This window comes from Garra rufa, chromosome 2 (genome assembly GCF_049309525.1).
Source record: "Garra rufa chromosome 2, GarRuf1.0, whole genome shotgun sequence".
NCBI classification, from domain to species: Eukaryota; Metazoa; Chordata; class Actinopteri; order Cypriniformes; family Cyprinidae; genus Garra; species Garra rufa.
Genome location: NC_133362.1, coordinates 33,399,456 through 33,415,657, shown reverse-complemented (window position 1 = coordinate 33,415,657; position 16,202 = coordinate 33,399,456). Strand labels below are relative to the sequence as shown.

Here is a 16,202-nt window from a genome sequence, read left to right as displayed (position 1 = left end):
GTATCAGTAACAAAATGTATTATTATAAGTTATCTAAAATTAACAGAATTATCTCCAAGCATGCTGTTCAACACAAGAAGCTCATAGCCACACCGGTTTAGCTGACAACATGGGATTCAGTGGAGCTTTTGCTTTCAGAATGAAACGACGCTGTTGCTCTGGCAACAGGAAAAGCCCGCGGTTTTGCGCGGGATTTCAGAGTACGAAAAGTACTTTTTTCTTGACATAGTACTGATATACTTAAGGCATAAATAGTGAAAAATCTGTATTATTATGAAATATACACTGCCAAGAATTTTTATGCTTTTTAATAAGTGTCTTCTGCTCACCAAGCCTGCATTTATTTGATCCAAAATACAGCCCAAACAGTAATATGATATATTTTTACTATTTAAAATAACTGCTTTCTCTTTAAATATATTTTATCTATTTTAAAATGCTATTTATTCCTGTGATCATAGCGAAATTTACAGCATCATATCCAGTCTTCAGTGTCACACGATCCTTCAGAAATAATTCTAATATGCTGATTTGCTATTCAAGAAAATGTATTATTATTAATTATATTTAAAACAGTTGAGTACATTTTTTCAGGATTCTTTAATGAATAGAAAGATCCAAAGATTAGCATGTATCTGAAATAAAACGCTTTTGTAACATTATATAGGCTACTATACCATTCAAAAGATTTGAGTCGTATATTTTTTCTTCTCTTTTTTTCTTTCTTTTTTTTGGAAAGAAATGGTAGAAATTAATACTTTAATTTAGCAAGGATGTTTTAAATGTATCAAAAGTGATGATAAAGACATTTATTATGTTACAAAAGATTTCTATTTCAGATAAATGCTGTTGTTCTGAACTTTCTATTCATCAAAGAAACCTAAAAAAAAGATCTACTGCTGTTTTCAACATAATGATAATAATCAATGTTTTTTGAGCAGCAAATCAGAACATTAGAATGATTTCTGAAGGATCATGTGACTGGAGTAATGGTGCTAAAAACTCAGCTTTGGAATCACAGGAATAAATCACATTTTAAAATGTATTCAAATAAAAAATAGTTACTTTAAATAGTAATAATATTTCAAAATTGTACTGTTTTTCTATACTTTGGATCAAATAAATCCAGGCACGAGGAGCAGAAGAGACTTTTAAAAAACATTAAAATACGGTTCAAAAACTTTTGACTGGTAGTGTAAGTTGTGATTTTTATTTATTTTAATTATTGATGTTTGCTTTAGTCACTTTTTATTTTACTTAATATTTTGGTTAATATTTTTTATTTTTAATATTTTGGTGGCCTATTTTCTAAATGTTAGTGCTCTGTAATAGATAGAGCACAGACTTAATAAGAAAAGGTTTAAAAGGATAAGATTGCTAAAATAAACTTTTATTTATTATTTATTATTTTCCTTTCAGTAATAGACAATGTTTTGGTGTCCAAGCATGTTATTACAGCGGCAGACATTACAGGCAAATTTAGTTTAAAACATCTGGCTTTCGGTCACCAATTTGAAGTTTTACAGGTTTAAAGATATCATTGATAGTTGTTGCACTAACAATATACATTGTAAAATCTGTTTATATCTGCGATTTGTGATTCAGCTGAGATGCTTTCCAAAGGTTAAAGTGTCAAATGTCTATTTAGCCAAAGAACATGCTGCTTCACTCAGGGGTTCCTCAAACAAACCAGGGAAAACACATATTGTCCCTCTTATCTTAAAAGATCAAACAGACACACCAGGATGTAAACTAGCCTAATTCTGATGGTTCAAGCTGCTCTGGATTCATTTATTGTTTTTTAGTTTTCAAATACATTTATTTTAAACTATGCCTATCTTTTGCATTTGTTCAAAATCATTCCTATTAATTCTGTTTACAGATAGGCCACCTTAATAATGCAATAATAAACACAAAATGGAGGAAAGTGTTTGCATTAAAATACAGCATGTGTTATATTTAGTAGACAAACTAATAATAATCGTCTCAATATGTTATGAAACCACTCGTCTTTTTTATTTCAATATAATAATGTTTTATTTTTCTCTTTCAAACCGCACCACGTGACGCACCGTGAACGTCCGACCCTTGCGTCGAGCATATATGCGCATGCGTGTGAGCGCGCACTGTGTGCAAAGGTGGCGAGGAATCTCGAGAAAACACGGTTGGAAGGAATGTTAAACCATTTGGAAGTTACTTAAATATTTTTTAATTTAGAATTACTTAGTTTCATATATATATAATAATAGATTCGCTAAAATGTCAAGAAAGGACATAGTACCAGGTAAGATTGCTATGCTTTTTTTATGACGTCTAGCAAAACTTCGCCAGCTCGCCAAACAGATGTAGCTCTAGTAACAATAGAGAAGACGTGTCGTTTAACAACATACTTGAAAACTAGAATTAACGTTAGCCATTTCTTGTTGTATCCGTGCTGTCTTGTGAATCTAGTATATTTTAGTTTTTTTTGAAAAACAAACTTTAAGAGTGTATGAAAGATTAGTCATGCTTTGATGGCATATGCAGGGTTAAACCACACAATTTACTATTTGTGTATCTGTGTTTATGTTAAGCCTGTTTAAACTTTTAAAATATGTTTTTTTTCCGTGACTCTTTCAGATTTCTTCCGGCTAAGTGATAATGAGCACCTCATGCGCACTCACGTAAGTTACGTTTCTGTGAAATAATTTATCAGTCATGAATCAGCTTTTTAATTCGTCTGGTGTGGGTTTGAGTCTGTAACTTCTATTTTTTGTGCTGTCTTTTTTTTTTAGGAGGCAATGGTCGATTTTATAACGGATAGACGTCCGAACCGCAGCATCTTAGATGCCTTAAGTTTTGGTTATGGATTTGGTAAGACATGGTTTATCTTACTAACACACGCCCCAGTAGTTATCCATGGTCACTTACATAAAACATGTTGTAAAGCTGGTTTGGAGTAACTTATAATTGCAATAATTTAAACCTACTCCAAATATTGTGCTTGTTCTAGTGCTCTAATTTTTTGCATGTGAACTTGAACTCTGTTTTGGTTCAGGGTTAGGTTTAATTCACCCAAAAATAAAAAAAACTGCAATTAATTACTGACCTTTGTGTCGTTTCAAACCCGTAAGCTCTTTGTTGATCTTTGGAACACAAATTAAGATATTCTTGATGAAATTCGAGAGCTTTCTGACCCTGCATAGACAGCAACACAACTGACACCATCAAGGCCCAGAAAGGTATTAAGGACGTCGTTCAGGAGAGTTACCTTAGTTTTGTTTCCTTTGCGTGTCCTTTCTTTAATGTCCTTTCTGGGTATTGAATGTGTAAGTTACTTCGCTGTCTATGCAGGATCAGAAAGCTTTCAGATTTCATCAAAAATATCCTCATTTGTGTTCCAAAAATGAGCAAAGGTCTTACGGGTTTTGTATAACATGAGGGTGAGTAATTAATGACAGAATTTTAATTTTTGGGTGAACTGTCCCTTTAATCAAGTTAGTATAAATCAATTGTCAACATTTTAAAGAAATAGTTAACCTAAAAAAAAAAAAAACATTTGCTGATTATTTGTTTGTTTCTTTAGGACAGATTTAGAAAAATGTAGAGTTATCACTACTCGCAGTTGGGTCCTCTGCAGTGAATGGGTGCCATCAGATTGAGAGTTCAAACAGCTGCTAACATCACATGAGTCTGGTCCATCAGTTAATGTCTTGTGAAGTGAAAAGCTGTTTGTTTATAATAAACAAATCCATCATGAAGACATTTTTTAACTTCAAACCGCTGCTTCCAGCTAAAATATGAGTCCTCGATCTATAATACTGCTTTCTCCAATGAAAAAGTTTACAAGCAAAAATTGTCACAGTTCTACACAAATATATTAGACGATTTTGATGTGAGAGTACAGTATATTTTTTTTTAGAAATATAGTTTGGCACCAGCCCTAAGAAAACAATAAGCTAGTTAATCATTGGATATGTACCAGGCACTCCATTATACGAAGGTATTACGTCTATGTAAATTGCTTTTGTATTTTCTATTAACAAACCTTGAAGCATAATATAATCATAAAGAAGATTTTAAATATAAACTAATTGTAAGCGTTCTACCATTAAAAAAAAAAAACAATCGAAAGGATAGGGAAATAATGTTGGTGAGAGATTGGGGATGAGCCAAAAAAAAAAGGAGGAGAACACTTGTAACACTTGTAGGTCGCGCACTGGTTATGAACCGTGTAAGAGAAAAGCTGCGTTTGAGATTGTTAGAGGTTCTGCAGGCATCTCAGCCATTAAAGTCTAATTTTGAAATCTTGAATTGAGACTTTTGAAAGCAAGAATATATTATATAACAAGAGAATAACAGGGATGGACTTTTTCACTGGAGGAAGCCTTATGGATTATGGACTCAATGGGTTTGTTTCTTACAAACATGCATCTTTTTGGGTCATGGAATATTAATTGTTAGACTGGAGTCATGTGGATTATTATGATGTTTGGACTCTCATTCTGATGGCACCCATTCACTACAGAGGATCCACTTGTGAGCAAGTAATGTAATGCTAAATTACTCCAAATCTGTTATGATGGAGAAAGAAACTCAAATATATTTTGGATGGCTTGAGGGTGGGTAAATTCTCAGTAAATTTTCATTTCTGGGTGAACTATTCCTTTAAGATAAAACTGGACCACAATATAATATCTACAGTTTTTGAGATACATAAGCAAATTGTTTTTGTTTTAAAGTTCCAGAACTGGACCACTTTGCAGCTCAATATGCAGGGTATGAAGGTTCATCTGATGAGGATTATTATGATTATGATGACGATAAGTATGCCATCCGTACAAACAATAGATACTGTGGCTTTTCTAGCAAATTTCTTGAAAGAGGTCTGCCAAAACCATCCAAACACATAACAGCTGAGGTTTGTGTCAAACACCTGTAATTCAGTTATTTTGTTTTATATGATTTTTTTTTTTTTTTTTTTTTTAATTGTTTCACTTTTTAATTTTAGGAAGCAGAAAGAAATGCAAAAGAGCTAGTGGATGAAGAAGAAAAACTTAAGAAAAAGGCAGAGAAGAAAAAACTGAAAAAGATGGTAAGGGCATACATGGAAAAAGGTCTTTTCATCTTAAAAAGAAGTATGAATATTTTGTAAGCTGTTTTTTTTTTTTTTTTTCCTCTTGAACTATAATAGAGACAGAAGGAGAGACGTCGGCAGGAAAAATTAGAAAAGGAGAATGAGGATGAAGGAAAAAATAAACCGGTGAGGGAAAAAAAAAATGTTGTTTTTTGTAACATTTAAGTATAAGTCAAATGAACCTACGGTTTATTGTCACACATCAAATATCCGTTTTGTGATTGTCTCACTGAAGTGACACAGACTAATTTTATCTTTGTTTCTTTTTTCTTTCTTTGGTTTAAGGTACAAGCTGACCCTGGACTAAAAAAGACTAAACATTCAGATAAAGATAAAGATGAAAATGAAAATAAAATTAAAAACAAAAATTGTTCATCTGTGCCTCCTGGTCCTCGACACCCCTCAACACCTGTACAGAGTAGCGATAGCAGTAGTGAAGACGATAAAGATGAAGACTCAACTATGGAGCCAGAGGTGAGCTTGTGTCTTTAAAGCTTTATGCATTATGACTGTGTCTCTTGTCAGCTTTTCACTGAGTTGGAGTTGCTGATTTTCATGACTTTATGCGTCCCTTAGGAGCTTGATATGAGTAGCTGCTTTGTGTCAAACGCAGCTGCTATCGCCAAACGCAAACTGGAACAAAAACCCAAACATGACAAGAAACCTGTTCAAGCAACCTCAAAAAAACAGCATGGATCCGAGCAGAAAGACACCACTCCACCAAAAAAACAGGTGGGTGAAGGGGAAGGATGAAATGACAAGAAATGTGGGAAAGTTGTGAGGGGTTTTTATATTAGGTTAGGCAAAGTTTAGTTGTAGAAGTCTTCAATCGTTTTCAGAAACATCTCTCCAGTTCCAGATGCCATTATTATTGATCCAGAACATAGATGCCTGCAGAACATATTTCAATCAGACATTCATTAATTTCTAACCATTTCATCTCATTGCAGGTGCAATGTTTAATGAATATCTTCATAAAATACAGAGAAGGTTTTATTTTAAACAGTAAATGGTAAACTTGCATATCCTTACAATGTCCTTTAGTTTCTCTAAAATGTTTTATATGAACAATAATTAAAATGTACTGTAGGTTCTTATTATAACTTTGTTTCTTCAGTATGACAAAGATTTTTAACTCAAACTGTTGCAGTCTGGCAGTTATATGTTGGCAGTCAATGGGACCCATGGCTTTGAGAGTCCAAAAACATACACAGACAAAACCGAATTAAACTCTGCATCTCGTGACGATACATTAAGGTCCCTTTAAGTTAGTAGCCATTATTATATGAAAGTGGTAGTTGAAGGTAGTTGATAAACAGTCTAAATATGCATGCAATAAACATAATCAGATAAAATAAGTAAAAGCAGGATTGGTTGATGGATAATGAAAATTGCAGAGAAAATCAGAGAGGCATAAAAAAATCAGAAATACATTTAAGTGACACTGTAGGCAAAACTAGGACATTGTAAGGTTATGTACGCTTAACATTTCAGGATTTTTCTCCATATAGTGGACTTCAAATGAGATCAATGGGTTGAAGGTCCAAATTGCAGTTTCATTGCAGCTTCAAGGGGCTCTAAACAATCCTAGCCATAAGGGTCTTACCTAGCGAAACAAAGGGTGATTTTCTAAAAAAAAAGACAAAAATTATATATGTATATACTTAAACAAATGCTTGTCTTGCACTAGCTCTGCGTCTACTACTTCATGCTAGAAAGGTCACGCATGTGCATGTTGTTGAAAGCATGTTTCTTTTTTATCAAAAAAATCTACCAGACAGTAGGGTTGTGACGATGAGGAAATTTTCCCACCGGTTAATCGGCATGTGACAACACCGGTAATACCGGTATCACTGTGGGGGTGGGGGTTTCCTCTTTTCCTCTTTTTTTTTTTTTCTGCTTTTAAATAGCTTATTAATGCGTGCGTATTATACTTTCAATTTCAGTTTTGCGGGAATTGGCAATTCGGCGTCAATTGTTTGAATGGACGACAACGAAACTACAAAAAAAAAACAACTTTTAACCCAAAATATTGCCAAACAGGTGCTTTTGCATTGCTTTTTTACACTAAATCGGCCGCCATTCTCTTTCTGTAAATTCGACTCCTCTCGTTGTGATGTTTTATTAACAAATTTCGGGAGGAGCTCGCACAGATAATTAACACGGCCAATTCACCATCAGCAATCACACTCCCTATCCAAGCACTACAAGAGGATCCCTTTAAATAGCCAAGTAGTCTTACCTTCATCTCTTGTTTTCAGCATCCCCTGAGCTCGGACCCCTCTCCCTGGGCAGGGGGAGTGCCCCGGGCTCGGGAATGATTACCAAGCTCGGAGCCCTCTCCCGGACAGCACGCCAAACACGCTTAACTTTTACGATGTTTATTATATGTAAACGCGAACTCGAGAACTCCTCACGTGATAAATGAAATATGACGCATTGTAGCTATGTTCAGTTTTAATTATTTAGAATGATATTTTCCATTCAATTCAAATAAATATTTAATAAAAAAACGAATACTTAAAAAAAAAAAAATGTTGGGACGGTGTCACGGTGGAAAAGTGATGTCACCGGTGTTTCGTCTTAAAACCGGTAACACCGTCAACACCGTCTATCGTGGCAAGCCTACCAGACAGCAGAATGCCACTATTAGATACAAGTTAGCAGATTAATAAAATAATTGTTGCGGGAGTACTGGGAAAATTCCAAAAAGAAGAAAGAGGAGGGAAATGCCTAAAGAGATCATTGTTTTAAACTATAAAAGTAAGATGGTCAGATGTTCTGCAGGCATGTCTGCTTTGTTATAGACAGTCCTCTCTTTTTCAAAAAATCTTGGGTCAGGAAGTTCTGGATGCCAAATTCAGACTTAATTGGTCAAGACGACAAAGTATGCCACAGTTGAAAACAAGCCAGAAGACTACGGAAATCGTTGTGGTGGGAGTATTGAGGAAAATTCCAAAAAGAAAAAGGAGAAAGCGCCTGCAATGAGATCATTGGTTAAGAACTGTATAGAAGTGAGAGGTTTTTGTGTTCTGCAGGCATCTTGGGTTTGTTGTCAGAATCAATAATCTCTGAATTTTGCCACCTGGAACTTCTTGCCTTGAGATGTTTTGGAAAAGAGCAAGGGCTTCCTACAACACGCCTTTCATTCTTCTCAAAGTGGTTGTTTAACACTGTGTGTACACAGCAAGCACACATGTTGCAATGGTACAGATTTTCACAAGCTGATTATGAAATTGAAGTTGGATAGAGTGGTTTGGTTTTCTTTTCTGACTTCTGTATTAAAACAGTTGTCAATGCAGACAATTCCGTTACACATGGAACTTTGCCTCACGGATTAGCCTTTTTATTGATGTCATATCAGCAATCATGTGCTGGGTGGCCAAATGGAGGCATGTCAGTAAACAGGATATTTACACATTCAGTTTGATGAAAGGAAAGTTTTCAAACCAAACATTGAATAGTTTCCACAAAAATAAGACAAGCAGTTGTTTTCCACATGGATGGATTTATGAAATGTTTCTTTAACATTTAAGCCTTCATTTCTGAAGGATCATGTGACGCTGAAGGTTGCTAAAAAATAAGCTGCCATCACAGGAATACATTTTAAAATAATCAGAAAACTTTTTAAACTGTAATGATATTTCACAGTATTGTAGTTTTACTGTATTTTGGACCAAATAAATGCAGCCGTGGTGAGCATAAGAGACTTCTACCAATCAAAAGTTATTGAACTGTACGATTTGTTTGTTTGTACTTTTTTTTTTTTTTTAAGAAGTTTCTTCTGCTCACGTTGAAAACGGCAGTATTTTTTTTTTTCAGGTTTCTTTGACAAATAGACAGTTCAGAAGAACAGCCTTTATCCGAAATGTAAATCTTTTGTAACATTATAAATGTCTTTTGAAATCAATTTGAAGCATTCTTACTAAATAAGTATTCATTTCTATAATTTCTCTTTCTAATTTTATAAAAGATTTTTTAATTTTTAGATAAATGCTAATCTTTGGGTCTTTCTATTCATCAAAGAGTTCTGACAAAAAAATTTACCCAACTGTTTTAAATATTAATGATGATAATAATACAAATGTTTCTTGAGCAGCAAATCAGCATATGAGAATGATTTCTGAAGGATTGTGTGACATTGGATACTGGAGTAATGATGCTGAAAATGTAGCTTTGATCACAGGAATAAATTACATTTTAAAAGATATTTAAATCGAAAGCAGTTTTTTTTTTTTAATAGTAAAAATGTCAGAATATTATTGCTTTTGATGTATTTTGGATCAAATAAGTGCAGGCTTGGTGAGCAGAAGAGACTGTTCAAAAACTTTGACTGGTAGACTAGTGTGTATTTTTGCAGAAGTATCTTTATATAACCACGATCCTTTTGAGACATTTTCTGGAAGCAACCAGTTCTTGACATCTGTATTTCAATAACATTTAAATTCTGTCATTCCTGTAGATTAATAACAAGGAGAAGTCGTCAGAAGAGACCGTCAATGCAAATGACTTTATTACAAAAAGTGTGGAGTTGGCAGGTGCGTAAGTGGAGGTTTTCTCTAAAAATAGTTTAGTCATGAAATGCCGTCTGAATTCTTTCTCTTCTATAGTTATAGGTAACCAGTACGCAGTCTCAGGAAACCTGGAAATGGCTGTGAAATATTTTACAGATGCTATAAAACACAATCCTAAAGAGTATAAGTAAGTCTGTGGTGACAGTTTTAATTACACTAGTTAGAGCAAAGCTTTGTGTATCGGTTATTCTTTAATGTATTTGTCTGTGTTCCAGGTTATTTGGGAATCGTTCCTTCTGCTATGAAAAGATGCTGCAGTATGAGAAAGCTTTAAATGATGCTGATATTGCTCTTTCTATGGATCCCAAATGGGTTAAAGGACTTTACAGAAAAGGCAAAGCCCTTGTTGGGTTGAAGGTATTATTACAGTCTTTTGCCAGTGTCATCCATCATTTAGAGTACAGACTCATCCTGCTATTTTATTCTCACACAATCCTATTTCCCCTTCTGTCAGAGATACTATGAAGCCAGACTTACATATAATGAGGTGTTAAAACTGGACAGCACTTGTAAGGACGCAGCTGAGGAGATTATGAGGGTGCAGCTCATGCAGCTTATGGTGAGTGGTGGAGAATAGTTAATGGACCACACTTTGTTTTAATGCTGATGCTACTTGAATATTGTCAGCAGCTGCATATTGGTTTTATGATGTCCATTTGATATAAATGACCAGAATGGTAATGTTGAGATGTGCTTGTTTCTTCAACAGGAAATGGGATTCACTAAAGAGCAGAGTTCAAATGCCCTTATTCTTCACGGAACTGTAGAAAAAGCCTTAGAAAGCCTCTCTGGTCTGTCAGGTATGATAACACATGGCAATAATACTTTTACATACAAAGGGCAGAATTTTACTTGGGAAATTAAGGTTTTTGAGGAAACCTTTCCAGAATTTTTCTCCATATAGTGGACTTCAATGGGGAATAAATGGGTTTAAGGTAACAATTGCAGTTTCAATGCCGCTTCAAAGGGCTCTACACAATCCAAGCCCTTATATAGCAAAAAATCTGTAATTTTCAGGAAAAAGAACATTTATATTTACATAATCACGTTGGAAAGGTCATGCATGGCTAGTTATTTGTTTACTCCAGTTCAAAAAGGTAGGGTAGGTGAAAAACTCCATCTCATTTTCTCTTCTAACTTCAAAATCATCCAACATTGTTTCTTCTACCTTTATGTAAAGGGTGTTTGACTTTCTTTGCATGTTTGCTTTAACATTAGGTCGAGGCTTCCAGCTATGTGATTCATGAAGTTGAGCTTGTGTAAGATAAGTGTTTGTGGTTAAAAAGTAAATAGATTTTCTATATTTTTATTATTATTATTTTTTTTTTTTGTAGAAAATGGCTAATTGTTTCACTAGATAAGACCCTTGGCTGTGGGCCCTTTTAACTGCATTGAAACGGCAATTTGGACCTTTAACCTCCTGGCTCCCATTGAAGTCCACTATATGAAGAAAAATCCTGCCATAACTGTTTTGTTTTAAATATGCAGGGGCATGTTTTGCCCCCATTTCTTGTTTGTTGCTTCCTAGGGTGTGTTCACACTTGTCATGTTTGATTTGATAAAAACGAACTCTGGCGAGATTGCTCTGTTAGTGCAGTTCATCTGAGTAAGTGTGAACGCTGATATCCGAACCCTGGTGCGCACCAAACAAGTGGACCAAGACCGCTAAAAAGATGGGTCTCTGTCTGCTTCCAAACAAACTCTGGTGCGGTTTGAATGAAATATGAACGCAATATGGACCAAATACTTTTAAACAAACTAGGGATGCACCGAATCCAGGATTTGGATTCGGCCGAATCCTGGGCTTTTTGACGGGGTTCGGTTTCGGCCGAACCTTAGATTTATTTTCCACCGAAACCGAACCCTAGACTTGCACTACGACGTCACACGGCCGTTGATTACGTGAAGGTGTTTACATGGGACCCGTTCGAATGTAGTAGGCTGTAAGAATCTGAAAATGGAACTCGTAAGCAAAAAAAGTTTTGTTTGGCAGTACTTTCAACCAAAAGAAGGCGAGCTTTATGTTCAGTTTGCAATGCCAATTTGTCTTGTGGTGGCAAGGACCCTAAGCAGTACACAACATATCGCCGATGTTAAAACATTTGCGTCTAAAACATCCAAAAGAATACGAGTTGTGCATGAAGGAATCTACAGACAACAGCCAAAATGCAGCAACTTCAGGTACGGCAGCTGGACAGTCACAGCTAAAAACGTGTGATTAAGGATGCGAGTAGGATTCGGTATTCGGTTTCGGATTCGGCCGAATCTTAAACAGTGGATACGGTATTCGGCCGAATCTTAAACAGTGGATACGGTATTCGGCCGAACCCCAAAAATCTGGATTCGGTGCATCCCTAAAACAAACCAAAAACGGGAAGTAATGACAAGATGTGATGCTATGCAACACGATTTCATGAAGGGAACAAGCGGTGTGTCCTAAACAAAATGAGCAGAGGGCAAACGTGGAGCAACAAGGAGGTGGAGTGCCTTTTATGAGCTCTTTGCGAGTTCGCAGGTAATGAAAATAAAATCATATACACCCAACAAAGAGTGTGCTTGGTACAGCACATGGCTTTAGGTGTATCTGAATTAAAGGGACGCTGAGCTGATAGATCAGTGAATGGGTACTTCGATGTCATACACCCGCAGCACCGCTTTAAGTCGAACGTACCTTTTCCTTTTGTTTGTCGTGTTCGGTGAGTTCTGTCACGAAATATACATCATTCAGCCCGACCAATCAGGTTGTGAATGTATTACTATGCCTTTAGGTTCAGTATCTTTAGGTTCGCTGTCAAAAATGCCAGTGTGAACGCTAAGTGGACCAGGACCAAATGTATAATTTTTCCTTTTTGGTCTGGACCAAATGAACCAAACTACAAGTGTGAACACACCCCCTAGTGTCTAATTGTTGTTTTTAATTGCATTTAATTAAACTTACTTTCTGTACAGGTTTAAACCCTGTCCTAGTGCCTAGAGAACCCATGTTTATGTCTGTAGAGCCAATCCCACAACCTCCAGCTAAATTCCCTCTCAGACCTCTTCCTCAGAATCAGTCTCGACCCAGTATGCCACCTGCTGCTCCAGTTAATCATCCTCCTCCGTAAGACGCGCACACACACAGACATTTGTGATTCAACCTTTTGCCCTAAAATGACCTAAATCTGGATGTTTTTCCTCCCCGAACAGAGAGCTGTTCCCTGTCTGGGTCGGAGATCTGGTGCCTTCTATAACAGCGGCAAAGCTTTATGAATTATTCAGATCGTAAGAGAGCTTATTGCTTTTGCAAATACCTTTTAACCAGCAAAATGCTTTATTCAGCATTGATGTGATTTGAGAGCATTTAAAGTTAACAGATTTCTCTTTATGAAACAGTGCTGGGCCAGTCCATAATGTAAGAGTGTTACAAATGAGACACTGCGCATTTGTTAACTACACCAAGAAGGAGGACTGTGAGAGAGCCATAAACAATTTGCATGTGAGTATGTTTGCTCTGTTGCTTTATTCAGTGGAATGTAGGATTTGCAGATGACCATATACGCTACCAGTCAAAAGTTTTTGAACACTAAGTTTTTTTTTTTTTTTTTTTTTTTAAAGTCTCTTCTGCTCACCAAGCCTGCAAAATTACATTTTTGCTATTCAAAATAAGTGCTTATAGAAATAGAATTATAGAAATTAATAATTTTATTCAGCAAGGATGCTTTAAATTGATCAAAAGTGATGATAGACATTTATAATGATACAAAAGATTTCTATTTCAGATAAGTCTTCTAAACTTTGTTACTCAAAGAAACCCTAAAACTGCTGTTTTCAACAATAATAATGTTTTTTTAAGCTGCAAATCAGAATATTACAATGATTTCTGATGGATCATCTGATTGGAGTAATGATGCTAAAAATTCAGCTTTGATCAAAGGAATAATTACATTTTAAAATCTATTCAAATAAAAAAAAGTTATTTTAAATGGTACAAATATTTCAAAATTGTACTGTTTTTGCTGTACTTTGGATCAAATAATTGCAGGCTTGGTGAGCAGAAGAAAATTTTTTTTTTTTTTAACATTAAAAATCTTAGTGTTCAAAAACTTTTGACTAGTAGTGTAGCTTATGTCTAACCCTTTCTCAGGTGATATCAAAATTTGGGGTTTGTCGTGTGTTTCCAACTAAATTAAGATCCTGCATCAATTTTTTTTCTTTCGATGAGGGGGAAAAACAATAGTCTTTATTTTTTTTGTGATTTGCAGGGTTATGCCATTGATGGGACAACTCTAGTGGTGCGTTATCCAGATAGAATTCACACACGTCTTGGAGTGTCCAGAGATGCATCTACAGAGTCCGCAGGGAAGAATGGGTGAGTGAACATGCTGTTTCTGCATTGTTTTATATGTTCCAAGTAATATTACTGTGTTTAGGTTAAAAATATGTTTGATTCGAGCTATATGATCAGAATTGTTCACCCTAACTTTCACAAACTCCTCTACATCTTGTATTGCCTAAGGATGAATACATTTTCAGCAAATTAACTATAATTTAAATGAAAGATGTGAAATGGATATGGAGTAATATTATTAACAATACTGTGTAGCTTGGTAATTGAATTTGTCTCTACTTTTTTTCCTCAGCAAACAGCCTGACGAGTGTTATTTTTGGAGGACAGTTGGCTGTGTTAAGAATGAGCGCTGCACTTACAAGCATATTCCTGAAAACAAGGGCATCGACCGAAATAAATAAAGCCAAATTAAACCCCTGATTCCCAACACACAGACAGGGATTTAATCAACTCAGTCACTGTAATTAGTTGGATACAGTAAAAATTTCACATGCATAAAACAGCAGCGTGGGGCTTTGGTGTTTGTTTGGTCATTCTTTGGAATATTTCATTATTTCTGTTTTAAAATGGTCTTAATATCAGTCTGTACACAAGTTGAAGAGAGTTTTGATTTTGGACAACAGGTATGATTTGCTGCATTTTAATTAAGTTTTTTTTTTTTTTTTGGTTCCACAGAATTATACTTTCCTTTTTACAAAGTCAGTTATTGGTTTTAGTCTTTCAAGACACTAAAGCTTTATATTTAGGCTGTCCAAAGTTTTAATGAATGGTCACTGCAGAATTTTATTTTTTTTAAGCAGTTGGACAAAATAATTGCCTTCTGACCCTATTTGAAGGTTTTAAACCATAAGTATTGTTACACTGAGGGGTTTTATTTAGACTTATCTGCAGGTTTTAACCTGCTTCTGTTAAAGTTGAAATGTCACAAGTTAAAATTTTTTGTTAATGTTCCTGACCTCCTGTGCCACTTCTGCTGTAGAGCTGATCTGCAGTAGAATGTATTGTACCACCTTGATAAAAAAAAAAGTATTTAGTTGTAATTGATATACCTGTAAAGCAATGCTAAATGACTCTCTAATACAATAAAAGATGCCCGGAAAAATGGGGGAAATGTTCATTTGTTATTTATTTGTACTTTTATGTCTTTATTTAATATTACCTAATATTCTGCCTTGTTTTTCATTCCAGTGCGATCACAAAAAAATCCAAGTCTTCTCAAGATAAAACGGAACAAATAATAATGCCTTTCACATGTTAAATTTATAGCATTTTACAATATTTATTTCCATTTTTCAGCCTTATGTGATTTGTTACTAAAAAAACTTACGGACATTTCTTCCCAGACTTTTTATTCCAAGTAAAATTAAAGAACTCCATTTCAAAATTGTTTATAAATACAACCCTGTAATCTATTCTTGAGCAGGTTTTCTGAGAATATATCTTAATTTTGCTCATTTTGTAAGTCGTGTCTCCAAGTCTGTCTTTTTGGTCAAAAGTTAGCATGGTTGTTTTTATTTCTGCTGTAACAAAATGCTAATGACAGAATATAGGGACATTAATCTTGAACATACTGTATTATTGCCCTGTCTTCTGGGTAAATTTCACCTTCGTAAAGCCAGAACCATTCATTGTAAACCTAACTTTAGAATGTTTCCATCTGATGTCCCTTTTTACTTATTTGAAGAATGTGTCGAAACCTTCAAACTCGGAGGCTTCTAAACATTTGACATTGAGTCTGTTGTTCCTTTTTTTTTTTTTTTTTTTTTTTTTTTTGTCATCGTCGATATATTCCGTTAATTTGTGTAACCTTAGCATCTAAAAGTACGCAACACCTCGCAGTGTCACTACGGGAAGCAGAAGGTGCTTCGTTCACGTTTTCAACTCCTCTGACTGACTGACTGACAGCAAGCAAGCGGCAAAAGTCCCTCACACATTTTGATTTGCGTCATGTCCTGTAAACTGGTTACTCTAGATTTATTTTTAAACCTGAACAATGGATTTCAGTACTTCCAGTTTTATTCGTGAATCCAGAGACTGGTAAATATTCACTGCTTTAATTTTAAAACAAACACCGTTAGGAGAGAAAGTAGCCTCAGCAATTTGGGTAAGAAACAAACGTAACTTACATTCTCGTTAAGTTCAATTGTATTTATTTGAAATATGATTTAAAACCATTTATGTTTTT

At 35.0% G+C, this 16,202-nt stretch overlaps 1 protein-coding gene across 2 annotated transcripts; it reads left to right on the top strand.

Annotated features, from left to right (window-relative positions):
• The first annotated feature begins 2,126 nt into the window (after positions 1-2,126).
• On the top strand, positions 2,127-15,132 carry LOC141326386 (uncharacterized). Of its 2 annotated transcripts, XM_073835137.1 has the most exons (19): positions 2,127-2,284; positions 2,620-2,663; positions 2,775-2,853; positions 4,722-4,758; positions 4,849-4,900; positions 4,991-5,074; positions 5,174-5,242; positions 5,402-5,590; positions 5,693-5,848; positions 9,579-9,654; positions 9,727-9,817; positions 9,906-10,047; positions 10,145-10,249; positions 10,400-10,490; positions 12,640-12,790; positions 12,877-12,951; positions 13,063-13,165; positions 13,932-14,038; positions 14,310-15,132. In XM_073835137.1, exons 1-19 carry the CDS (start codon positions 2,260-2,262, stop codon positions 14,416-14,418), a joined length of 1,785 nt encoding a protein of 594 aa, XP_073691238.1. In that variant the 5' UTR covers positions 2,127-2,259; the 3' UTR covers positions 14,419-15,132. The 2 variants fall into 2 exon arrangements, with proteins under 2 accessions (XP_073691238.1, XP_073691237.1); XM_073835136.1 differs by having other exon boundaries at positions 4,722-4,900.
• Positions 15,133-16,202: the final 1,070 nt, after the last annotated feature.

Bases quoted from the DNA above. Each gene is read 5' to 3' on its own strand.
- LOC141326386 (XM_073835136.1), top strand. From the start codon at position 2,260: ATGTCAAGAAAGGACATAGTACCAG. The intron at 2,285-2,619 runs GTAAGATTGCTA...TGACTCTTTCAG, and splicing joins AAGAAAGGACATAGTACCAG to ATTTCTTCCGGCTAAGTGAT. The intron at 10,048-10,144 runs GTATTATTACAG...CCCTTCTGTCAG, and splicing joins AAGCCCTTGTTGGGTTGAAG to AGATACTATGAAGCCAGACT.